Below are 26,549 nucleotides of genomic sequence, written 5' to 3' on the forward strand. Positions count from 1 at the left end.
TTTCCAGAGGGGTGGATGCGGAATTAGCGCGTAGATCCCAGGTCTCCAGGCCTACTCTGGCCTACTCAGGCCTGGCTCCCCAAGCAGTACAAGGGGATTCTTCCATTCTGCAAACTGATCCTCCTTCCCCTTTACACTCTGTGTTTAGCGCACAATCTCCCTTAGTGGAGGAAGGTGAAATCCAGGATAGGGAACTCTCTGGTGACGAGGGCTTTCCTGTGGACCAGCCTCCGGCCCCTGGGCTTTTCAGGCACACTCTTTTCAAATCCCTGCTGTATAAGGCCAAGACTACCGCCCACATGGGGGAGGCAATTTCTGCAGAAAGTGCTGCTGTGGGCCTGGATGCCACCGAGCGGCTCTTTGCTGAGCAGGTGGCTCTGCAAGATTTTATTCCATCTCCCAAGCTTTTTCTTGATTTAATCCAAAAGCAGTGGGATGAGCCGACCGCAGTTAAGCCCCCTGGGTCTGGTGATAGGAAGCTTTTCACATCTTCTCCAGAGTTGGAGGCCCTCCTGCAGTTTCCCACAGTGGATGCTCCCATCGCTGCTCTTGCTTCACCGGCGTTAATTCCTTCTGAAATTTCGGAAGGATTGAAGGCCGAGGACCGCAAGGCCGAATCGGTCATTCGCAAAACTCATCAGGCAGCGGCGTGGGCCTTGCGCTCAGCTACTGCAGCTTCCTTCTTTAATAGGACTTCTTTAGTTTGGCTGAGACAACTACAGGAGAGGCTGGATCCGGAGGAACTGCGCCTCCATCAGGATGTCACCAAGCTGATAGCAGCCCTAGAGTTTTCTGCTGATGCCACCCTTAGCGCGGCAAAATTTGCATCCCGAGCCGTAGTTTCCAATGTGGCTTCTCGCCGTTTGCTCTGGCTTCGCCACTGGCAAGCTGATATCAAATCTAAGTGGCGTCTAGCATCCACGCCCTTAAGGGCGGGGCCTTATTTGGTTCAGTGCTGGATCCCATTCTCATTGAGACTCGGGACAAACGTAAGGTGCTTCCCTCCACAAGTGCCCGTGTGACCAGAAGACCACAGCCTTATGGTAGACGGCAGCCCTTTCGGTCTGGGGACTCGGGGTTTACCTCCGCTCCCTATGTCCCCAACTATACCAGGGGGTTCTCCCAGGCACAGGACCGTGGCCAGGACCGAGCTGGGGCCAGAGACAGGGGGCGCCAGCAGAGTCAGGCGCAGAGTAGACGGTCATTCCGAGGAGCGGGCAACCGTTCCTTTCGCAGATACCGCTGACTCGCAGGAGGTAGGGCCCATAGGAGGACGTCTCTTGGCCTTCGCCCACCGATGGGCGGAGCTCACGTCAGACGCCTGGGCCCTTCAAGTAGTGAGTGTGGGTCTCACGCTAGAATTTCTATCCATCCCCCCGAGAAGGTTCATCAGGTGCCCTGTGCCCAGGTGCCCGTCAAAGCGGCGCCTTATGGACACCGAGATATCTCATCTTCTCACCATCAGGGCCATAGAGCAAGTTCCCAAAGGGCAGGGAGGCCTAGGGTTTTATTCCATCTTGTTCCTAGTACCAAAGAACTCCGGGGGATGGAGGGCAATCCTAGATTTGAAACAGCTCATTCAGTATATCAAATACCAAAAATTCAAAACGCACTCTCTAAAGAGCATATTGGCTTCCATCCGCCAAGGCGACATGATGACTTCCATAGACATCAAAGAAGCGTACCTCCATGTGCCCATTCATCCGGCACATCGGAAGTTCCTGCGGTTTCACTTCAACGGCCGTCATTATCAATACCGGGCCTTGCCATTCGGCCTCTCCTCGGCCCCGCGCACGTTCACCAAACTTCTGGCAGTATTGGCAGCCTCCCTTCGTTCAATTCCAATACGCATCAATTGCTATTTGGACGACGTGTTGGTGCTGTCGTCCTCTCGAGATCAGGCCCTCCGAGACCTACAGGTCACGATGGACGCATTGCGAAACCATGGATTTGTCCTCAATCTGCCCAAGAGCCACCTGCGCCCAACCACGTCCCTCCTTCATCTGGGAACCACCATCAACTCGATGTCGTGCGAGGTTTTCCTGTCCCCGGAAAGGAGGCAGAGCATATACCACCTGGCGCATCATGCGCTATCCCATCGGCGAGTACCGCTGCTGTCGCTGTCCAAACTGCTAGGGAAGATGATCTCCTGCATCAGCGTGGTGCCCTGGGCCAGGTTCCATGCGCGTCCTCTCCAGTGGTTCCTGCTGCCCTTCCAAAGAGCGCATACCAGTCACTCCCACATCAAGGTGCAGCTCCCGGGCAAGGCCAGGCGGTCCCTGCATTGGTGGATGTCGTCCAGGCTCCTCCGGGGATGTCCATTCAAGGAGCCGGACCGCGTTCAAGTTACAACGGACGCCAGCTTATTCGGATGGGGGGCCCATGCCCTGGACAAGGTGGCCCAAGGTCGATGGTCGGATCAGGAGCTGGCGAACAGCATAAACTGGCTGGAGTTGCGGGCCATCCGTCTGGCTCTCCTGGAGTTTCGGGACATTGTATCTCATCACCATGTGCTAATCTTGACCGACAATGTGGCCTCCAAGGCTCACATCAACCGCCAAGGGGGAACGCAGTCCAGAGCTCTGATGCTGGAAGCGGAAAGGTTGTTCCATTGGGCGGAGCCCAGACTCTCATCGATTCGGGCGGAGCACATCTCGGGCGAAGCCAACACTCAGGCGGACTGGCTGAGCAGAGCGACTGTGGATCAGGGGGAGTGGCAGCTCCACCCCATTCTCTTCCAGGAACTCTCTCACCGCTTCGGCCTGCTCGAGGTGGATCTGTTCGCTCACCCGCACAACGCACAACTTCCCCGGTTTTACTCCCGATACCAGACTCCGGGGGCGGAGGGAGTAGACGCTCTACGCAGCCGTTGGCCGGCCGGCCTTCTTTATGCCTTTCCTCCTCTCCCGATCCTTCCGTCGGTCATTCAGAAGATCTTGACAGAACAGGCGGAAGTGCTGCTGGTCGCTCCAATGTGGCCCAGACGTCCCTGGTACGCAGACCTCGTCCATCTGTCCGTTTCGCGTCCTTGGAGGATTCCGGACGACAAGATTCAGCTCCACCAAGGGGCTCTCCGGCACCCCGGCCCTCAGCTGTTGCAGTTAGCCGTGTGGCACGTGAGCGGGAGATGCTAGCGGCCCTCCACTATTCCGACGAAGTCATTTCTACAATTCAAGCGGCCCGTCGCCCGTCGACTACCCATATTTACGAGGCTACCTGGCAGGCCTTCTGCCGCTGGTGCCGGCGCACCGGGGTCGATCCCATCAAGGCCTCGGTGCCCCAAGTTCTGGATTTCTTGCAGTCCGGCCTCAACAAGGGGTTGGCACCAAACACGCTTCGCCGTCAGGTCACAGCCTTGTCGACGGTGGTCGGGGGTGGCCAAGGCCGCTCCTTATCCCAGCACTCGCGAGTTCGAACCTTCCTTAAGGGTGCTTCCAACTTGCGACCGCCGACGGTGCATCGTTATCCCACGTGGGATTTGACCTTGGTTCTCAGGGCCCTAACAGCTGCCCCCTTTGAGCCTCTGCATTCCATCAGCCTCCGCTTGTTGACACTCACGACGGCCTTCCTGGTGGCCATAACATCGGCCAGGAGGGTGTCGGAGCTAGCAGCCCTTTCTGTTTGTGCGGATCTTTGCATCTTCCACCCGAACAAGGTAGTGCTTCGTTTGGATCCGACCTTTCTTCCAAAGATAAACTCATTGTTTCACAGAACTCAAGAACTTGTCCTGCCGGACTTTTGTCCTCACCCGTCTCATCCGCGGGAACGTCAGTGGCACCATCTGGACGTTCGCAGAGCTCTTCGTCGCTATGTGAAGCGCACGGCGTCGTTCCGAAGATCGGAGGCTCTGTTCGTCTCCTTCCAGCCATCTTCAATGGGACAGAAGGTGTCCTCCCACACCATCGGCCGATGGTTGAAAGCTTGCATTGCGTTGGCGTATGACACCCACTCCAGACCGGTTCCAAGGCGAATCACTCCTCACTCCACCAGGAGTGCGGCCACCACAGCGGCCTGGGCGACGCAAGCATCTGTGGAAGAGATTTGCAGGGCGGCCACTTGGGCATCCCCCTCGCCTTTTATTCGCCACTACAAGATTGATGTCTTCGCCTCGGCTGAGGCGTCCTTTGGGCGGAGAGTGTTGCAAAGGGTCCTTCCGTCTGCGGAGGAGCCTGACCAGCCTAGATCCCGCCCTGGGAGTTCATTGCTTTGATATATCCCATGATTGGATTCCCGGAGCAGCACACAGGAGAATGACCGTTGTCTTACCTGAACGGTCCTTCTATGGGTGCTGCGAAGGGAATCCAAACCCGCCCGCAGCTTCGGCTGGTCAGGGCTCCGTTTCGATATTGACTCTCTGACTTGTTACTGACTGGACTTGACTCTGTAGTGCCGGATGACTTGCGGCTTGTTTGAGGATTGACATAATGCTCCTTCGGTGGACTTCGTAAAGAACTGAAAAGGAAACGGAAGTCCAGTCAGAGGAGGCGTAACTTTGATATTTGCATACTCAGTCTCAAGGCTAGAAGGCTAAGTTAACCCATGATTGGATTCCCTTCGCAGCACCCATAGAAGGACCGTTCAGGTAAGACAACGGTCATTCTGTTTCAGATTTCATAAACTCAGGATAGGATTCTTGTATTTGGATTTGAATAACCCACATTTAAAGCAATAAAAATATTTTAAAATTATTGAACTAGAAATAAAAAAGCAGCACAAGGAAAAGAGCAACAGGCCTGACATACATCCTATTGTGGCATGTCACTGGGATTGTAGTTTATGCCCCATCACACCTATGCCATCTTGTGACCATCATTATTGCTATATCATTCAGTTAACTTACTTTCATTAGAAATGCTGTGGTGTACTACAGCTGTATTTTAAGTCATTCCGATCATTTACAAAACAGATAACTAGTCAGTTTTCCTGGGTGCTGCTCTGGAAAGTCCAATCATAGGTTAAATACAGCCAATCTGCCCAGGATTGAATCTGTCCTCTATAATCCAGCACTTTTGATGTAGGTTGACTTTCCATAGGTAACAGTAGCAGCATTGGAAACTGTAAACCTTGAGTTAACAATTTCCTATTTAGCATACTTTAGAAGCATATTTTTAGATGTCCTGACATCATATAACACAAATAGTGGACCAACCCTCTTACCAAATGGCCAGGAAAAGGCTTTGCTAAATTTGCAAATTAGGATAATTTGCCATTTAATAAACATGATTTGTTCTCTCTTGAAACTTTAGGATGAACAAAGTGCAGTTTCTATGTTGAAGAAACACCAGATTTTGGAACAAGCTGTAGAAGACTATGCTGAGACAGTCCACCAACTTTCCAAGACCAGCAGAACTTTGGTAGCAGATAATCATCCAGAGAGGTGGCTCCTACTGTTCTACCTTTATAATTTGCTTTTGTTCTTAGGCCTTGTAAGAACTGCTCTGCTGGATCTGATGAGTGGTTCATTAAGATTAGCATGCTTTCTGTTTCTAAACTCTTCTAAACTTTCAATTATTCTGGGTTAAAAAAACAAACAGCAAAATTAGCCGATTTAGATCTAACAAGCTGCAGATTTCCTGTTCTGCTCAAGTATTCCACTTAGGTACTTTCTCACCCTTTTGGATTCAGAGGGAGACTTAGAAAACTTGTGCTTTCAGTTTTAAATAAACCATGGTTTTCCATGATTAACTGTATTCAAGGAATTTTGAGCTGCAGTTTTGGAACAATCCAGGAAACTCTGTTTGTTTCTTCATTGCACTGCATTTTCCTCATTGTTTACTCTTATCTATGAACAAATTAGCATAGGTTACAAGATGTAGTCCTCAACTTATGTCCATTCAAATTACAAAAGACCTCCACAGAGCTATTTATGAACAGATTCAAAGTGCTGGTGGTCATCCCTTCCCAATCATGTGATCTCATTTTGGGTGCTCAGCAACCATCCCACCTTTACAGCCGTTTGCAGTGTTCCACAGTTATGAGATTGTGATTTATGACCTTTTGCCAGAAACCAGTATTAATTTAATGTTACATTTGCTTAACAACCAACCATGGTGCTTCACTTGACTGCTGCAAACAAGGTCATAACATCGGTCATGGTCACGTGATAACCTTAACTGATAAGACTTGTGACCATAATTCTAGGCTCAATTATAATCATAAGTTAGGGACTACCAGTTCATCATTCACTGAATCCTTTTGGCAAAATTATTCATTCCTCCACTCTAGTAAATATTACGTTCTTCAGTAGGACAGGCTGCCAGGAATAGAGACCAATAAAAACAAGAAATAAAAATCTTGTTCTAAAGAGAAGTAACATAAATGGGAGATGGAATGGGGAAAGAAAAGAAAGCAAGACAAAAAAAATCAGGCATGGATTCTTAACCTACAGTTTCTCTAACTGTAATATAGATATCATACTGTGATGTAATTAAAAATTATTGCTTACTATCAGAGAGAGAAGAACCAATGTAATGGACTTTCTTCATTTCTCTTGATGTGATGGAACATCTGCTCAAAAAAATTGCTCAATACTTACAGTCTTTTTCTAAATGCTATTAGAATTGTACTTTCATTTTATGATTGAATGGCACCACAACTAAACTCCTTTTGGAGATTTGTGTATGTATAAAATAAGTAATTACTTCTTGACATTATATACTGGCCTGTCAGGTAGATGTTTAAAGTTTTCTAAGCAGAGTAGGATGGAAATACTGATTTCTTCTTCAAAACCTGCAATTTTTTTTTATCAGAATTTCAAACTGCAGAATTATTCACCTTTCAAAAATTACTTCTTCTGAAATAGGCAATTGGAAAATCAAATGCTAAATATATAATAGAAAAATCAAATAAAACAAAAGAAACTGTGTACTGTATAATTCAGGGGTACACATATTTAACAAAACATATCAGTATTCACATAGGACAAGTGGGTCAGAGAAAAATGGAGAATTCTAGCAGAGAAATAGAACAGTTTTAATTTCCTCTGCAATTCTTTATACTGTCTGAATTCTGGCAAATTCCCCTTTTGTATATGCTTCTAATTGTTCATTGGTTGGGAAAAAAATTATCCATCTAATAGAATCTGATTAATTTCCTCTGGAAAGTTTAAAGTCACAAGCTGGGAGGTGCCTTTTATTAATGTGGACCATTTGTTTATCAAGAGCATTCAGCACTGGCAGAAATCCAAGCAACCCAAGCCAAGTTCATATCCTTCCTCTAGGTCATGTGAAAAGTCATAGGATTAGATTGTTAGATCTGGAATGTATCTTAACATTCTCTCATATTGTCTTTTAGCAAAACAGAACATGAAGCTATGAGACTGGGTGGGAGGGGGGTGTTTGTGACTATTTTTCCACAGCCAGCAGCTGTATTACAAGTTAACTTAAAAGTATAGTCACCCCATTCTGTTAGAGCTAATGAGATAAGTTAATTAATTGCGCACAGTTCTGATTTGGCTCCCGAGGCAGGTTGGAACTGGGCGCTCCCTGGTGGAATTATGAGAGCTGTGGTGTAGGGGTAAAGTGGGGCAGCCCAGAAATTCCATTAAGTACATACATGCATACCAATTGTTATTATAATTACTTTTTTATAAAGCTACAGCCTGAATTGCCAGAAACATTTTAAAATGCTTTTAATGCTTAGATGTTGAATTTTAACAAAAACAATAAAAAATAAAACTAGCTCAATTTCCCGAGTAAAAGCAGTGGAAGAAATAATAATAACAAAAATAACAACTACAGTTGAAGAGCTGGCAGCTGTGATTACTCATTGTTTGGTAAATAATAATAATAATAATAATAATAATAATAATAATAATAATAATAATTCACTTTCACCTCTTCTCTTCATCATCGCAATGATCCCACTATCAGTAATCTTAAAAAAAATGAAATTAGGCTACCAAACAGCCAAAAAAGCTGAAAAAATTTCACATTTACTATATATGGATGATTTGAAACTCTATGGAAAGTCAGAAATAGAAATCCAATCATTGACAAATACAGTCCGAATATTCAGCACCGATATTTCAATGCAGTTTGGCATGGAAAAATGCGCCACTGTATCCATAAAAAGGGGCAAAATCACTGCATCTGAGGGAATTGAAATGCCCAATGGCCAACTAATTAAATGCAAAGAAAATGAAGCCTACAAATACTTAGGCATTCTGCAGTTGGATAACATCAAGCATGGAGAAGTAAAAACTATTGTCAGGCGAGAGTACACCAACAGAGTTAGGAAAATTTTGAAATCTAAATTGAATGGTGGAAATACAATCAAGGCCATAAATACCTGGGCAATACCAGTTATAAGATACACAACTGGCATAGTTAACTGGACACAAGCTGATTTGGACCTTTTGGACCGAAAAACCAGGAAACTAATGACAATGCACTACAGTTTACATCCACGTGGTGATACTGATAGACTATATCTGCCCCGAAAACCAGGTGGCAGAGGATTATTACAAGTGAAGCAAACAGTTGAAGAAGAAAAACATGCACTGGCTGATTATTTAAAAGAAAGTCAAGAACATCTATTAATCGAAGTAAAGAACAAAAATCTACTGAAGGCCCAACAGACAAAACAAGAATACAGAAAAGATGTGATAAAATCAAGAATGGAGAGTTGGCAGAACAAAGCACTGCATGGTCAATTTCTGGAAAAAATAAAAGATAAAGTGGACAGTGAACAAACTTGGTTATGGTTAACAACAGGTACATTAAAGAAAGAAACAGAGTCACTAATCCTGGCTGCGCAAGAACAAGCTATCCGCACAAATGCCATTAAGGCCAAAATCGAAAAATCCTCTGATGATGCCAAATGCAGACTTTGCAAAGAAGCTGATGAAACTGTTGATCACATACTCAGCTGCTGTAAAAAAATCGCGCAGACTGATTATAAATTGCGGCACAATTCAGTAGCACAAATGATCCATTGGAATTTGTGCAAAAATTATAATATTAAAACAGCAACAAACTGGTGGGAACATCAGCCTGAAAAAGTCACCGAAAATCAGATGGTCAAGATCTTGTGGGATTTCCGTATACAAACCGACAAAATACTGGCGCATAATACACCAGACATCACACTGGTTGAGAAAAATAAGGTCACAATCATAGACATCGCAATACCAGGTGGTAGCAGGGTCGTCGAGAAGGAACATGAAAAAATCGCAAGAAACCAGGACTTAAAAATCGAAATTCAACGACTATGGCACAAACCAGCAGTGGTAATTCCAGTGGTAATTGGCACACTGGGTGCTATTCCAAAAGCACTGGAATTACATTTAAAACAGTTAAAAATTGACAAAATCACCATCAGTCAAATGCAAAAAGGCACACTGCTTGGATCTGCACGCATATTACGAAAATACGTTACGATGTCCTAGGCCCCTGGGTGGGGCCCGACTAGTAACCAATGCCAAATCCGGCGAAACAACTGGCCGCTGTGATACAATTGTATAATAATAATAATAATAATATTCTGGAAAGAATTGTGGGAAAATGCAAAGGACTACAATAAGGAAGCAAAGTGGATACATGACTTTGAGAAAAGCATTGGCAACAAACAAATGCAAGTATTAGAAATAACAACTGAGATGGTCAAAAATCAAGTAAAAAAAGGGAAGAATTGGACATCACCTGGAAATGACCAATTACATGGTTTCTGGCTCATATATCTGACCAGTTTACATGCAATATTGGCCAGGCAACTGAATGAAATTTTACAAAATGGTCAAATTGATGAGTGGTTGACAACTGGAAAAACATACCTGATTCAGAAGGATGCAACTATAGGAACAATACCTGAAAACTACAGACCAATAACATGCTTGCCAACAACCTTCAAATTACTCACAGACATTATTGCAGATAACATTATGGATTATTTGGAAACTATCAACATCTTGTCAGTAGAGCAAAAAGGCAACAAAAGAAGGAGCAGGGGCACAAATGATCAGCTCCTAATTGATAAAATGATATTAGAAAATTGTAAGAACAGAAAACGAACTTGAATATGGTCTGGATTGATTACAAAAAGGCATTTGACTCATTGCCACATAGTTGGATCATAAAATGCTTAGAAACAACTGGCATTGGCAAAAATATTACATCCTTTACTGAAAAGGCGATGAAACAATGGAGAACTGAGTTGGCAGTAGGGAATGAGATTTACGGAATGGTTAATATCAAGCGAGGAATTTTCCAGGGCAATTCACTTTCACCTCTTCTCTTCATCATCGCGATGATCCCACTATCAGTAATCTTTAAAAAAATGAAATTAGGCTACCAAACAGCCAAAGAAGCTGAAAAAATTTCGCATTTACTATATATGGATGATTTGAAACTCTATGGAAAGTCAGAAGTAGAAATCCAATCATTGACAAACAGTCCGAGTATTCAGCACCGATAATACACCAGACATCATACTGGTTGAGAAAAATAAGGTTACAATCATAGACATCGCAATACCAGGTGATAGCAGGGTCGCCGAGAAGGAACATGAAAAAATCGTGAAATACCAGGACTTAAAAATTGAAATTCAACAATTATGGCACAAACCAGCAGTGGTAATTCCAGTGGTAATCGGCACACTGGGTCTGTTCCAAAAGCACAGGAATTACATTTAAAACAGTTAAAAATTGACAAAATCACCATCAGTCAAATGCAAAAAGCCGCACTGCTTGGATCTGCACGCATATTACGAAAATACGTTACAATGTCCTAGGCCCCTGGGTGGGGCCCGACTAGTAATCAATGCCAAATCCAGCGAAACAACTGGCCGCTGTGACACAATTCTTTTGTTGTTGTGATGATGATGATGATGATGATACCTGCTGCAACAATGCCTTTAACATGTTTAAATAATATCTCTCTATCCCAGGTTCTTAGAAAGGACTGTCAAGGCGGATAAAAATGTAAAGTCCAGTCTAAATGTCTGGCTGACTCCAACCAACTACAATAATAATAATAAATAAAACAACAACAACAATAATAAATTAAATGTGTATGTTGCCCCTCTCTCAATGCAAAACATATATCTATTTAAGAGAGGCTTTGATGTTTTGCTTTTGCTAAGTAAATATCTTCTTAAATTAAAAAAAATGCTTTCGGTTGGTCACTATGGCAGCAGAGTATTAAGTTAGATTGGTCTTGTAAGATCGAATCTGGGTTGGTCACTGGGACCAGAGATTTACTCTTCCAAGCTTTTGGACTCATGCTGGAGCCCATCTTTAGGGAACTTCTTTCTACTGGAATATGTGCTTTGGGCTATAAGATTATTAGATTGATTAGATTAATTCTGGTCTAGCAGAGTTTGGGGGTTGTTACTATATAATTGACTATATTTATATGGACTTATTTAAACTAGGTCTAGATGGAGTTTGTTTTTTATCTTTTGTCTCCACAGTGAACGTATCAGCATGAGGCAATCGAAAGTGGATAAACTCTATGCAGGCCTGAAAGACCTTTCTGAGGAGAGGAGGGGCAAGTTGGACGAGAGACACCGGCTATTCCAGCTGAACCGTGAGGTGGATGACTTGGAGCAGTGGATAGCAGAAAGGGAAGTGGTAGCTGGGTCTCACGAACTGGGACAAGATTATGAGCATGTGACAGTAAGTAACCTTGATTCTTAGGTTCCTTTTTTATTCACCTTTATGATAATGTGCAAGATTGGAAAATATAGTTGATATGTACAAAATTGTAACCAAAACATAAATGCAATAAAAATGCTAATGTAAAAATATTAAAAGCACTCTGATAAATTGAAACAGTTTTCCAGCACTAATGCCCATTTTTGCTTTCCACAAGAATATCTTCTTCTGTTAATTGCTTTGAATATCATATGTAATGAAAAACAGAAAAATGTGCTGGGTACGTTACAGAAATTAATTCAGGAGTCAGAATATATATTACATATGATACAGTTGTCAGGGTTCCAACTGACCCGAGCCATTTTGAAGTTTCAGCATTGCCAGCAGTTTTGCTTTATTAATGTCCATTTCCTTTTGAATATAACTTTATCCAGTATATTATTAGTTGAGCAGTAAGCTATGTGTCTTCATGCTGTATCTTCCTCCAATTTATCATCTTGATCCAAAGCTTATTTACACATACATCCTTTTTCTCCCAGATGTTGCAAGAGAGATTTCGTGAATTTGCTCGAGACACGGGGAATATTGGACAGGAACGTGTTGATACTGTCAATCGCATGGCTGATGAACTCATTAATTCTGGACATTCTGATGCTGCTACTATTGCTGAGTGGAAAGATGGTCTCAATGAGGCCTGGGCTGACCTCTTGGAACTCATTGACACAAGAACACAGATCCTTGCAGCCTCTTATGAACTACACAAATTTTACCATGATGCTAAGGAGATCTTTGGCCGAATACAGGATAAACATAAGAAGCTTCCTGAGGAACTTGGGCGGGATCAGAACACAGTAGAAACCTTGCAAAGGATGCATACAACATTTGAACATGACATTCAGGCCTTAGGAACACAGGTATGCATGTTAAATAAACATGTTATTGTATTGCTTTAAAATTGAAGAGCCTGTAGCTTGCATGGCTTTGGATTCAGGAAAGAAGAGTTCAGGTTTTTCAAATTTGTTAAAGTTCTCTTCATTATTTTCTCTTCTTGATTGTTATATCCTCCGTGTGTTTTTCTGCAGTTCAAAGCCTTATAATAATAAGGAATCTTCGTTTCTTTGTATAATTATTATCAGAGAACTTACTGCCAAAAGATGTTAACAGTGATTATCAAGAGATCAGTAATAGAGAACAGACAGATTGATCAGCCTAATATTTAAATTGATCCATTTAGAAAATTCAAATAAATACCAGCTGCTAAAGAGGAATAGTTAGAAATAGCCATTGTTTTCAAACTCTGTGGCAGCATGAAGGAATTCATTTAACCAGCCTTTATAAACGCCTGGAATTGATGGACTTTTGGGTAGACTCAGTCTTATTATTTTATGTATATTATTTGGTTGATTCCTAAGGCTACCCACTCTTCAAGGACTCTGGGAAATTTGCAAGCAATTAGAAACAATAAGAATTATAATATATTAATAAAGAAACACACTGGGGAGGCATTCGTCTCCACTATTATCTTCTATGCCTTCCATGTCTCATCCAAAGTGACTCTGGGCGGCTTAAAGTACATAAGAGGATCCCTGCTGAATTAAAGCAAAACCCCACATTATCCAGTATTTTGTATCACTCAGTTGTCTATGGATGCATTTGGGAAGCTCACAAACATAAGAAGATTATTAGGCCACTTCCACTATTGCTTCCCATCAATTAATATGTAAGGTATCCTACTTACATTTTGGCAGGTAATACAAAGCTATTAAAACTAGCAGCCACCGATAGAACCATAATTCATACATTTGACTAGGCCTATTTTGATGGCAGCAAACTCCATAATTTACCTATTCGTTGTCTTTTTTGGTACATGGAAAATGTTCATGCTAGAATAGGGATTTGATTTGTTGATGGGTGGTGAAAAAAGCTCTTCTATAGAAAATAAATTCTATGAAATTCTTCAATGAGGATTGTTAGTTGTAACTTTCATAAAGTGGCCGGGCATTCTCTAGAACTTTTTTTGATTTTTTTAAAAAACTTTTTCCCCTTTAACATACTCTTATGACTATCAAAAATTATAGAAGAGCCCTGTATGATTTTAAACTGCTTTTTGGTTGAGGATTTTAATTTTTAAAAAGAGACCATAACTATTGATAGGAAGGGGGGAGGACTCCAATATCTACCTCCAAACATTTTCCTAAAATATCCTAAGACGTTAATTAGACACACACATATACACACCCATTCATATGTGCATGTTTGGCATGGGGGACCAAGGTTTGGTAGTATTGGCAGTGGTGATGGTATTTCAGAACTTATAGAGGGAGAGTTTTAGTTCTGCCTCTGTCAGTACAATGTCTAAATGGGGCCAGAATGTATTTATTTGTATGTAATTAAACAGTACAGTGGAAACATTCCTTTAAACCCCAAAGCACAATGTCAAGGAAATTGAATTACTGTACTGCTCAGAGGGACTCAACTCATATAATTTCATGGATTGTTTAACTCTAACACATTTACCTATTTTCACTGAATGGGGACATTGTAACTTTGCACTCAGTCATTAGAAATCATCAGTTCAGTATACCATCCAAGTTTTAATTTATATATTGCCTGTGTGGCTGCATAATTTCAAAATATAGATGAAACTTGGTGTTTAGATTCAAGTCTTGTTTTTTTTAATAAAAGGAGGTATTAATTATCAGATTCTCTAGCTTTCCTGTGTCCTCAGTGGTTGCAGCATAAATAATGCCCCAGTTACGAATCTATTGCAGCAAAGCATGTTGATAAAAGAAGTATAAATAATCCTAAGTATTTGCCTACATAATTGTTTTGGCTGATTTATTTCCATTTTTTCACATCAGGTGAGACAACTCCAAGAGGATGCTACCCGCCTTCAGTCTGCCTATGCTGGGGACAAAGCTGATGATATCCAGAAGCGGGAAAATGAGGTTTTGGAGGCATGGAAAACCTTGCTAGATGCCTGCGAAGGACGCAGGGTCAGGCTAGTGGATACTGGTGACAAATTCCGTTTCTTCAGTATGGTCCGTGACCTCATGCTTTGGATGGAAGATGTAATTCGTCAAATTGAAGCCCAAGAAAAGCCAAGGTAAGCAGGACTAACACGCAGAGTCTATAGGCGTTTCATAGCAGTATAGATGACATCTATCTTGCATTCTGAAAGTTAGTATTCAGGTTTAATTAGATGAATTCAAATCTAAATTTAATGAAGAACATAATGGGGCACTTATTGATCTAAGGGTTCTGTTTCAAGGTTGCAGGTATCCACATGTTGACATAGTTCTAAAGAACTGAAGTATTCACTACAGTTTAGGTAGTCAGGATTGTAATTCAAGTCCCTACAGAGCACACTTGGGTAAAAAGTGCCAATTACAGTCTAAGAAGTAAGAGTCACAAAATGCAAATTTAGGTAGTAAGCCAATCAAAGAGTCATAGTGATGAGCAAGAAGTAGGAACAAGAATCACAAAGACTTGAAAGCAAAGAAACTATCTAAATCTGTTTGTAGACAACTAACTACAAATACTCATGTCTCACCCTTTGAGCAATGATCCTTATTGAGGAGTGTTGTTCACTCCCTGCTAGACCTGGGGCTTAGAGGTCATGCTTGTCATTGATTGCTCCAGCTGTACCTGATCAGCCTCAAATGAATTCTGGCTTAATGATTCCTGAGGGTGGCAGTCCTGAAACTGACAATCCACAAGATTAACTGGAGCAACATTGTAGAAGTCAAGATCAGAGTCAGATACTGAAACGTGGCTCACAGCATTAGGTTTCTAAGTGTAAAGTGACAGTTGAGACAAATATACCACTGAGTGAGCCATACAATCAAAGATTGTACATTTTTTTCACATGGACAAACAAGTACTTTTACAGCTATAAGAAGCCAACAAGATTTCTAGGTTCACAATTTTGCCTATTGCTTCAACAATAATTGCACCTTTTCTATTTGACTGGAATAGATTTGGTTCTTTCATAGTTTTTCGAACTCAACTACAGGATACAGAATCAGATTTAGGACTGCAGTTAATCCTCACTCAACGACAGCAATTGGGACTGGAATTTCCCATCCATCGCTAAGCAATGCAGTCATAAAGCACAATGTCAATGATTGTGTTGCTTAGCACCAGCAATCCCTGCAGTCCATGTTGCCATCATTAGGGATAGTTGTGCCAATTCTGGGTGGATGTTGTCCAAAATGGAGGGAGGGTGCGAAATTGTGCAACAGTGAGTTCCACATTTAAAATGAGATGGTTAGCTTTTAACATATATGGCTGTTAAAGCAAAATAGGATTAAGTAGAGCCAAGCAGGCACAACTCAGAAAATGGATTGCTGTTATCTGAAAGAAAGATTGAGGCCTCCAATGTGGATTAGCTTCAGTGCTTTTTATAGATTTTAAAACACATTTGGTATTTGGATTTAAAATTACCAATATTTTATTTTAGGGATGTTTCTTCTGTAGAACTGCTGATGAATAATCATCAAGGAATCAAAGCAGAAATAGACGCCCGAAATGATAGCTTTACAACCTGCATTGAGCTTGGTAAATCATTGCTGGCAAGAAAACACTATGCTTCAGAAGAGGTACTGTGTTCTTTCTGACTACTGAGAGACAACTTTGCCAAGAATACATAAAAATTGCTATGTCAAACTCAAGAACTACCTTTGCTCATTGAAACTCCAATTACTTATATCATTCACCTTCACCTTTGACATTATGTAGGCTTGTACTGAATTGTGCCTCAATTCATCTAACTATGAATGTTTATCTCATATTCCCAGACTTTATCAAATTTGTTTACAAAGAATAAAAATTAAAAATAATAACTAAATTGTGGAAAAAAGCTTCCAGGTTTTCATCCCAACCATCAATGAAAATATTTTCAGATAATAATGGAAACTCAACAGTAAAACTATCTAAAATAGCAAACAGTAATAACATAACAATACAGCAACAGCAGCAACACAAGATGCTTCAAACCAGATTTTACCAATGTAAAATATTTTTTGCTTGCTAAGACATTATCATCCATCCATCTGTCCATCTGTCCATATCTATCATCCATCCATCTATCTAGGAATAGGTGAATTTTTAAATTTGCATTTGCAGATAATAAGTACCAGTAGCCCTTAACAACCACAACTGGGACTGGCAAATCTGTCACTAAACGATGCAGTCATTAAGGGAGATATCTCATGACTGTGTTGCAATTTTATTGGAGGCTTCTTTATTGATTCTGATTATCAGAAGCTGGCTGTGAGGAATGCAAATGGCGCTCATGTGACTGGGATGCTGTAACTCACAAATGCCTACTGGTTGCAAAGATCCAAATCTCAGTCAGACTGCACAGATGCTGCAACTGTTGTACGTGGGAGAACTATTTATAAAGTTACTTTTTCAGCACTGCTGTAACTTTAACTGGGCATTCTCTAAGCAAAGATTACCTGTGGTTTGAATTAAGCTCATGCTTAATTAGAAACTAGTGCTGAAGTACAAGTAAAATACACTAGGTCCTTATACCTTTATTTTTTTTTGTGAAAATTAATGTTTTTATTTTCCATTTTTCATTTTCATACAGTCACATATATACTGTTGCATAACCGGGGCCATACAACATTAAACAATAATCACAGCAGTTCCTCTTGTCAACAATACCCCCAGAAATATAAATAAAATAAGACTCAAATCAAATAGAAACCCAATATACCTCTTCCGCTCTCCATACACCTCTTTCTTCCGCCCCCCTCCAACTTACTATCTTCCCTCCATCATTCCCCTCTGCCCTACTTCCCCTCCCCCTCTACCACTCCTCTCTCCCAGTCCACTCCCTCCCTTCCTTATACTTTTAGAATATAGGTAGTCCTCAGCCTGTTATAGTGACCATTCGAAATTAGGACCATGCCAAACAAATGGTAGTTACGGTTGGTCCCCAGAGTTCTGCTCATCCCAGCATCCTCTGCAGGCATGTGATCATGATCTGAGTGTTTGCCGGTTGGGTCACATCATACCTACAACCAGTTGCAGTGTCCTGTGATCCTATTATTGCCATTGTAACCTTTCCTCCCAGTTTTCCCAGAAAATCAAGTCTCCCCCACCTGTGCACCGAGTTTCTGCTGCACCAGCCACTGGTGCATGCCCCCCAACCCATGCTATACCTCTCATGTACCCTCCCTGACCTGCTCCACTCTTCTGGTGCACGCATTTGGATCCTTGCATTTTCCCCATTCCAAACCTCTACTTGACCCTCCCACCTCTGTACACTTCCCTCTGACTTGTTAAGAAGGGTGTGAGACACAGTGTCAGACCTGGAAGCCATCTTTTACATTGCGCCTTCAGGCCTGCCACATTTTCTATTGTGGGAAAATGGGACAGGCCTGAAGGCCCAATGTAAAAGATGGCTTCCAGGTCTGACAGTGTGTCTCACGGCCTTCTTAACTCATTCCATACTCTTGTGTACCTGCTCACATTTTGCAACTTCATACGCTGTCCATGACCTTCCCTCACATCCTTGTACAGCCTCCTTGGCCTTCTCACCCCGTGCACCCCTTTGCTTCCTCTCCCACCCGGCAAAAGCCACATACCTGCCTGCCAGTCTAGGACTTGCCATTTCCTGCTAGCTTCCCCACTGACTTTGGTTGTTGGAAGCCAGCAAAAAATTGTCTCACCTGACGGCCATGGGATTCAGTTAACAGCAACAGTTAATGTCACAATTTATGACTGCACTACTTAGCAACAAAAATTTCAATCCTTGTTGCTGTTGTAAGAATTTAAATATAATTTAAACATAATCCAATCCACATAGTTAATGTACCTGGTGAAATAATACATTTTAAGCTTTATTGCTAGAAGGTTGTAAGTGAATTTCCATATGGAAGGGTATTTCGAAAATGTACTAATGAATGTTGAAGGCCATTTTCCCTCTTCCTACTGTTAAAAGAAAAATTGATTCATTATTTTATTTATTCATTTATTAAATGTATTGGTCATTATTGTTGGGTCTGGGTTCTAAATATTATCACAAGAGTGCTGTGGCAGTAATGCTGGCTAATTTATTATGTTGCTTAGCAACTGTGTTATAAGTAGTTACAAAGCCTGTACGTGATACTGATTTCCATTTTAAACATTTCTTTTAGATAAAAGAGAAGTTACTGCAATTGACAGAAAAAAGAAAAGAAATGATTGACAAGTGGGAAGACAGATGGGAATGGCTGAGATTGAGTAAGAATCCCATGTCTGCCTTTTTATAATGGCATTTATTTTTAAGAATTGTAGTTTCCTTGAATTGTATTTCATATCGCACGATTACAAGTGATTGTTCCATTCTCTCCTTCCTTCCTCCCTCCCTCCCTCCCTCTGTAAAAATATTTATTAATGTTGGAAGGTTTATGATTAAAACAAGTATTGTGGCAGATGTTCCTGTTAGTCAGAGCCTATTTCAGCAGGTTGAAGGATAAACAGTAGAAAAACATTCATAGTATAAGTAAGTAAATATGTATATTAAAACAAGAATAAAAAACATATAGGACAAAGGAAAGATTTTCCAAATATTTTCATATTTACTCTAATTTTTTGTGGTAGTTGGACCAAAGGTCCTAAAAGAGAAAAGAGATATGTACATGTCATAGGACAGCAAGAGTTTTTAAAAAATCTACTCTTGGGATTGGCCATGTTATCCGGAACTGCTGGGGGTTATAATTCAGCACTATGTGGAAGATGACAGGTTTCCCCATCCCTGTAGTACAGTATAAATTATAAAACATGTACTAGCTCTGAACATGGTATGTTTCTGACTTTAACGTAGTTCTGGAAGTACACCAGTTTTCAAGGGATGCCAGTGTTGCCGAGGCCTGGCTGTTGGGACAGGAGCCGTATTTATCAAGTCGTGAAATAGGGCAAAGCGTGGATGAAGTGGAGAAGCTCATCAAGAGGCACGAAGCCTTTGAAAAATCAGCCGCAACTTGGGATGAAAGATTTTCAGCACTTGAAAGACTTACCACGGTAGGTCATAAGACCCAAATCAGATGTTTTTCATGATTATTACCTGATCTGATTAAATTCTCTAATTAATCACATGAATCATTAATCAAGAATCAGCAATATTTTTTGAACATAATTACATTAATCAAAGAATAAAATCAATATGTCTGAAGTGAGTATAGTTAGCGCTTTGAAGTATCAAATATTTACATTGCATTAGAAGGAGCAGCAGAAATCACATTGCCCCAAAAGGGCACCCACAGAATCCTAATCTTTATATAAATTCAAGTTAAAATGGCTGGCATCTTGCAAAATGGCAGTGTAATTATTACAGTGTTATTGCAGGCAAGCTCATAATAGTTTTATGGAAGAGATCCTGGCATCTGGCAATCTCTTAAGATTTTTGCCAGTAGTCCTCAACCTAAGACCCCTATTAAGCCCAAAATGTCTGTCATTAAGTGAGACAGTTGTTAAGTGAACTTTGCCCCATTTTACGACTTTTCTTGCTACAGTTAGGTGAATCACTGCAGTTAAGTTAGTAACACGATTGTTAAGTGAATCTGGCTTCCCCATTGACTTTGTTTGTCAGAAGATTACAAAAGGGAATCACATGACTCTGAGACACGGCAATTATTGTAAGTATGAATCAGTTGCCACACATCTGAATTTTGATCACATGATCACATGACTATGGGGATGCTACAATAGTTGTAAGTGAAAAACAATCATAAATCACTTTTTTCAATACCGCTGTAATTGAACGGTCACTAAATGAACTATTGTAAGTCAAGGACTACCTGTATATTAAAATAAGCATTCCTTCTTGTTGAAAAAAAATTAGTAATACCCTGTTTAAAATATTCGTGTTAATAACAGTTTTTTAAAAAGTTTATAAATGTTAATTAAGACACAGAAATTGCATTGATTTTAAATTAGCACCTGTGGGTAAATTTTTAAAATATCTTTTATACTGCAATAAATAGCCTTCATCCTAATTGATCCTAAGGTATATAAGAGTTATGAAAAGAGTTATGAACATTATTAATACAGTACTATAAACAGTGAAACTTCATCATTAATACAAATCAATTGCATATTTCTTTTAAAAAATGATTAAGATTTAAACCAGCTTTGAAACTTTAAAATGTCTTGCTAAGTCAATAAGCTTGAACCTGATGTTGGAATGATAGCGCTGTCAGGATCAAACAGCATTGCAAAGATTGGGTAAATAAGCTTAGGTGGCTCATAATCTTTGCCTCCTCTCACACTGCCAAAAAAGAAGAGCAATGAGGTTTCTAAAACTCTACTTCTAGCTCAGATTAAAACCTCAGCTGGAGGTGTGAAAGCAACAGCAGTTGCTGTCCTTCCTATGCAAAATGCTTGATACTTCTTCCATCCCATTCCATTTCTTCCAGTGACTTTTTCCTGAGGAGAAAAAAAAGGAGCTAGGGCACTTTACATGCCAGGAAATAGTCTAATGGTTTGTGGGAAATGTAGTTTCCCCGTACTTGAAGTATCTAGGACAGGAGTGTCACAGCAGCATCACATGACATATCAGGACTCCCCCCCCCTTCGCTTAAACCCGGTGTGAGCATGGCCAGCGCATGGCGCATCCAGCCAAAGGCCGGGAGTTTGACAGCCTTGATCTAGGGGAAATTTGATTATTCAGTTGGAATACAATGAATTGCAACTGAGAATAGCCTACTACAGCCTAGCTATTATGTCTGATATGGGAGATGAGGAGGCTCACACTACCTGGGCACTACCTGGGCTTAATAGGATAAGAAATTAAATTTGTGAATGAAAGAACCCTAATTTATTGCTTTCTTGAATCTTTTCTGCTCCTGCAATCTCATTCCCTTCCCTCCTGTTCAGTTGGAATTGTTGGAAGTACGTAGACTGCAAGAGGAAGAGGAGCGGAAGAGACAGCCTCCTTCTCCAGAGCCAAGCCCCAGAACTGGGGACGAGTCTCAGTGGTGAGTATCTGGAAAATGATATGATGTAACACAAAGGCAAACCTAAAACCTCATATAAAAGCTCAGTTAAGGTTTTTTCTGATAGCCAGCTGTAGGTGAATATTTTTAATAAATATATATTAATTGATCAGAGCTATATGCAGTTTCATCACTAGGAAAATATTTCAATGCAGAGTTAAGCAATCTTTACGTGACCAAGAGCCATACTAATCAGGAGACCTTAGGCAACAAAGTTGATGGTTCAATATCATACATCTAAGTAGGGAACTCTCTTTCGGTTATTTTCCACAGTGAAGACCTAATTTAGTATTTACGCTATAATTTTCAAATACTCCTCATATCAGAATAAAATAAACTTATATTAGTTGTCAGTAATTGTAGTTAATGAGTGCATTCTTTTTGAATGCTACAAAAAGAATTAAAAGCCACATGTGATATAGCAAGCACACACTCTTTTGTGTTTGCATGCTGACTTAATTTCAGTGGAGGCCATACAAACCCAAAAGGAAAAAAAGATTTTTTTAAAAAGGTAAATTTAAGTATAGATGTAGTTCATTCTCAGTCTGTTTTGAAGGTCATTGGGACAGTAAATAGCTATATCCATCTATTGAAAGTTAAAACTTTTGGATGTATCTGTGTTTGGTGCTAGAAATTCAGACTTGCTAGGACTAGCTATGTGTATGAAAGACATTGAAATGGGAAGTTTGCATGTGATGCATTCAGCCATTCAGGAAAAGACAATTCAGGTCTTCACGATGTTGTTCTCAGGAAGGCAAGTTCTTCTCTGAAAAAATTATATTCTGCTTTCCATCTACTGTACAAATCAGTATATGAAAAGAAAAGTTAAAAAGGGAATAAAATAAAATCTGTTTGGAAGATCAAGATGAAAGAATTCAAAGTAAAAGTTCACCTTCCAAAGATTTAATAAAGTGGTAATCCAAGTGTGTTACATTACATTTTGAGCTCTTGACAGATTTAAGCAGATATCTTGTTTAATTAAAAGTAACTTGTCGTTTGTATTACCATTCACTCTTGCTTTCTTTATCTTTTCTACAGGGATGGCACAAAAGGAGAACAGGTTGCCCAGAATGGTTTGCCACCAGACCAGGAATCTCCCCGGGTTAGTTACCGTTCCCAAACCTACCAAAAGTACAAAAACTTTAATAGTAGATGGACAACTAGTGACCAACCACAATCTGGACTCTGAGGTGCAAAGCAGTTTGGGAAAGACAGTTGGCTGCTTTTTCTTCTGTTTCTCCTTGTTTTATTTACTTTCAAGTTCCTTTCACTGCCTCTCTCTCCCACATCTTCAAGCTACCAAGCTTTATTTAACCAATAGCCACCACATATACTGGATATATACATACATATATATATATTCATTCATTCCTTGTATTTAATATTTTAGATGCTGTCAGATGTTTGGTTGCATTGCTTCATTGTTTTTATTTCATTATCTCTTACTGTGAGATTTTCACTTTGTTAATAGCCTTGAGAATTTTTGCAGTTCAAGCCACTTCTTTATGTGAGTAATTGAAATGTAATGAAATCTCATCAAAATGGAAGACAAGAAGTAGAATCTGACAGGTATGATGCTTCTAGCTATACTAACAGGTTTGAGAGCAAAATGCTAGCAAAACAACAGCATTGTCCCCAAACAGTATGATACCCACCTGGCTATGGGTATACTATCCAGAGCAGGAGTGTCAAATTGGCATCACATGTAGACCACACCCACCCCAGCTCTGCCGAGGTGAAAAACATTGCAAAACATCATGTGATGAGCAACATGATGCCACGAGTTTGACACCCATGATCTAGCGGTTAATATCAATTGACATTCCAAGCAAATGATATCATGAATCAACAATATAAGCTAAACAACAGATTGTTCTGAAATTAGCAGTAACTAATTATCTAACAACTGGATTGATTTTGATTTACCTCTACAAGGATTCCTTGAGATCAGAATGCTTCAGTTGCTTTCAGAATGCTTTATATAGAAATGGAATTAAGCTTCGAGGTATAGAAATGTCAGACTTGATCCTAAATTCTGTTAGCATCTAGGTCCTATTACAGTCAGTACGGTTACACAAAAGATTTCTCTCTCATTACTTGTTTAATTATATATTCATATATATATATATTCATATTCAAGGGAAAATGGGCTTTCAGACCAAACATCCAGCTTAATGAACCATCGTATGAATGACCTGCTGCATATAGAGACCAGGAAGGAAAGGTTTTATGTCATCTAAACCTGAGATCATACTTACATGCATATGTACAGGCTAGGATTTTTGGTGTTCCATGGGCTTGGTGGTTTTCTTGTACATGTTTTATACCAAACTAGACAACATCATCTGCTAGGACGTATTGGCTAGAAATCCCTGATGAAAAGCTGGTTTACAAATCTTGTTTGCATTCTCTTACCATCTCAGGATTGGATATGATTAAACCTATCTTTTTTTATGGCTTAACTTTTATGCATTCTCAAAATGTAGGTGATCATGTTACACTAGTGTATATCAGAAGTGATTAAATCAAAAGTTTTGACTCAAGAGAGCAGTGACTACTACCAGAAAAATCAGAGCTGCTTATGCCTTATCACTCAGATCAAGAGGTCTTTCAAGCTGAAATCATGAGCAGTGAAAGCAGGACTTTTATCTGAGAAAACAAGTATAGTGATTGGTCTTTTAAGATTGATGCTTTGTGCAACTATTAAAAAACATTTTAAATTATCCTTTTTTCAATGTTTAGCTGCATATATCTTTATGTTTCTGCACTCGGTTTTTATTTCTCCTTGTTCCACGTAAGTTAGGCCAAGGGAACGAACATGACATTTCTTTTCATATGTTCATATGAAATAGTAATCCTTGATGCCCAACTTGTTTTTAGTTGAAGGAGGCCTTAGCTTTATGCATGGTCATATTCATATGGAAAGGATAAAAGACTAGAATAAGATTGACACTTTAGCACTTAATCCATATTCTTCTTATATGTCACAAAGTGTGACATATAAGAAGACTATTATGAAGAATAGAGGGAAGAAGTAAGATGTGTAGAGAATGAAATTTTATACTGTTGAACTTATGTGAGACTCCCAGGATGGAATTGGGGAAGAAAAAAATAATTTGGAGCTGGCTCCAGCATTAGAGAGAGTGAGGCAATGTTCTTAGACAGCAACCAAAATTTTTAGGTAACCTCTCCAAGTGTCCCTAAATTATTTTTAAAAGAAAGCAGTGGAATATTGTATGAGTATTATATTGCTACTTCAGAAACTTGGAATTATCCATAGTAGTCCCATCTACGTCTTTGTGAAACCTGCAGTAGAAGGTCCCACTGGAATCCAATTATTGCTTTAACTTAACATCAGAAAACTACATACACATGCTAAAAATGCAAAGTAATTCTATTTGTTTTATTCACCTATTTATTTTGTTTAAACTGTGTTTCATTTTCTTAGTGAACACAACTGATTTTACTGAAAGCCAGTCAAAAACATTTTACTGCCCATGATAGAGCAACTTCCTTCTCAATTCAAAGTATATTGTAGCCAAACCCAACCACATTATTTTGGCATGTGAGGCTGAAAAAATTTATTCTCCATCCACTGTATTGAAATAAAATAATAATATGAATGATTTTCTATCTTTTGATGACTTCTAAATCTTCTCTTAGAGGTATTTGTTTCACTATCCTTAATGACAAGGCTGAAAACAGTTAACAAAATTAGTTAAAGATAGTTAAGACTTATTAATAATGTGCAACTAGTGTATTAAAATATTTCATTTTGTAAACCAGATTATGACATAGTAGACTAGTGGTTTCTATAATAGATGATAGTTGGAACATTAAGAAAGATGGTCATAATGTATTCCCTTTCAGTCGCCTTTATTGCAGGAAGCATTTTATTTGTAACTATAGAGTAGTTTCCAACAATTATCTTTAAAAACTACAGTTAGTAAATCTGGTTTTCGTTTGTCATATAGAAGGATTAAAATAATATCTGGCGGAATTTGTGAAAAGCAAGAAAGCTTGGATGTATACTTTAATACACTTTTGTTTTTATTATCATGCACATTTCTTCTTTTCTCTTATCAGGATTTCGGCATAAAGCTTCTTAATTTTTTATGTAATTCAATGTTTTTTTTTTAATATTTTGGTCTTCTGTTGTACTTACTGTTTGGTCTCTGCCCCTCAAAGTGCATTAAAGAATGCAGTAACTAGAAGTGCATTCCAGTCACAAGGGACTAAGAAGCGTTTAGCTTCAAAATAATTGGCTATATAATCAATAGAAAACTAATACAAAGTATATCTGATCTTAATCTCAGAGAGAGATGCTGCAGTTCTCTCCAATAATCATGGGTTATAATCTGGTTTTTTAAAAAAATTACATTCAAAATTATGTTGATTGTAAGAATGTATGGGTTGCTTTTCATTTCCACAAATCTCTTCATTATTCATCATCTAATGAGACAGAGGCTCAGGAGGAAAAAGACAATGCTATATTTGTTCATGCACTTTGAAAGCAAGGAAGGGATATCACTCTCCCCCCTCCCACTGCAACTTATAGTCAGAATTTGCAAACCTGAAGAAGAAGCTGGCCACTAAATTGACTTGTGATTAACCTTCCAGTGATGAAAATGTGTTTTCATAACATGCCTATGTCCCATCTGTTTCATTGTTGTTGTTAACCCTTAGCAACCATGATATTGTCTTTGCATGCTCAGAGCATGTTTCAATTAAAAGTTTATTTAGCCCCATTCTTTACCCTCCACCTTTTTGTTGTTATGCATAGTTTGCCTACATGTTTATTCGTTTGGGGAGGGGTTTTTATTCTGTTTATGGTTCAAAGCATTTAATAAAAAAAATAGACCATAATTTTTTTTTCACCAAAAAGCAGTTAGAAAGCTTTTTCAGTGCCTCAAAACTCCAAGGCGTTCCTGCAGTAGCCTCATCTACCCCAATTTCTTCACTGCCTT

General features: G+C 39.9%; 1 protein-coding gene across 2 annotated transcripts in view; it reads left to right on the forward strand.

Annotated features, from left to right (window-relative positions):
- SPTBN1 (spectrin beta, non-erythrocytic 1) overlaps positions 1–26,549 on the forward strand; it is a 184,539-nt gene that overhangs the window by 147,841 nt on the left and 10,149 nt on the right. For both annotated transcript variants that reach the window (XM_032215418.1, XM_032215419.1), the window contains 9 exons: positions 5,247–5,377; positions 11,410–11,614; positions 12,133–12,507; positions 14,455–14,699; positions 16,056–16,194; positions 18,745–18,829; positions 19,413–19,609; positions 21,464–21,564; positions 22,621–22,684. In XM_032215418.1, the coding sequence (XP_032071309.1) occupies positions 5,247–5,377; positions 11,410–11,614; positions 12,133–12,507; positions 14,455–14,699; positions 16,056–16,194; positions 18,745–18,829; positions 19,413–19,609; positions 21,464–21,564; positions 22,621–22,684 (1,542 nt within the window). The remainder of the gene's footprint in view (positions 1–5,246; positions 5,378–11,409; positions 11,615–12,132; positions 12,508–14,454; positions 14,700–16,055; positions 16,195–18,744; positions 18,830–19,412; positions 19,610–21,463; positions 21,565–22,620; positions 22,685–26,549) is intronic.

This window comes from Thamnophis elegans, chromosome 4 (assembly GCF_009769535.1).
Source record: "Thamnophis elegans isolate rThaEle1 chromosome 4, rThaEle1.pri, whole genome shotgun sequence".
Lineage (NCBI taxonomy): Eukaryota > Metazoa > Chordata > Lepidosauria > Squamata > Colubridae > Thamnophis > Thamnophis elegans.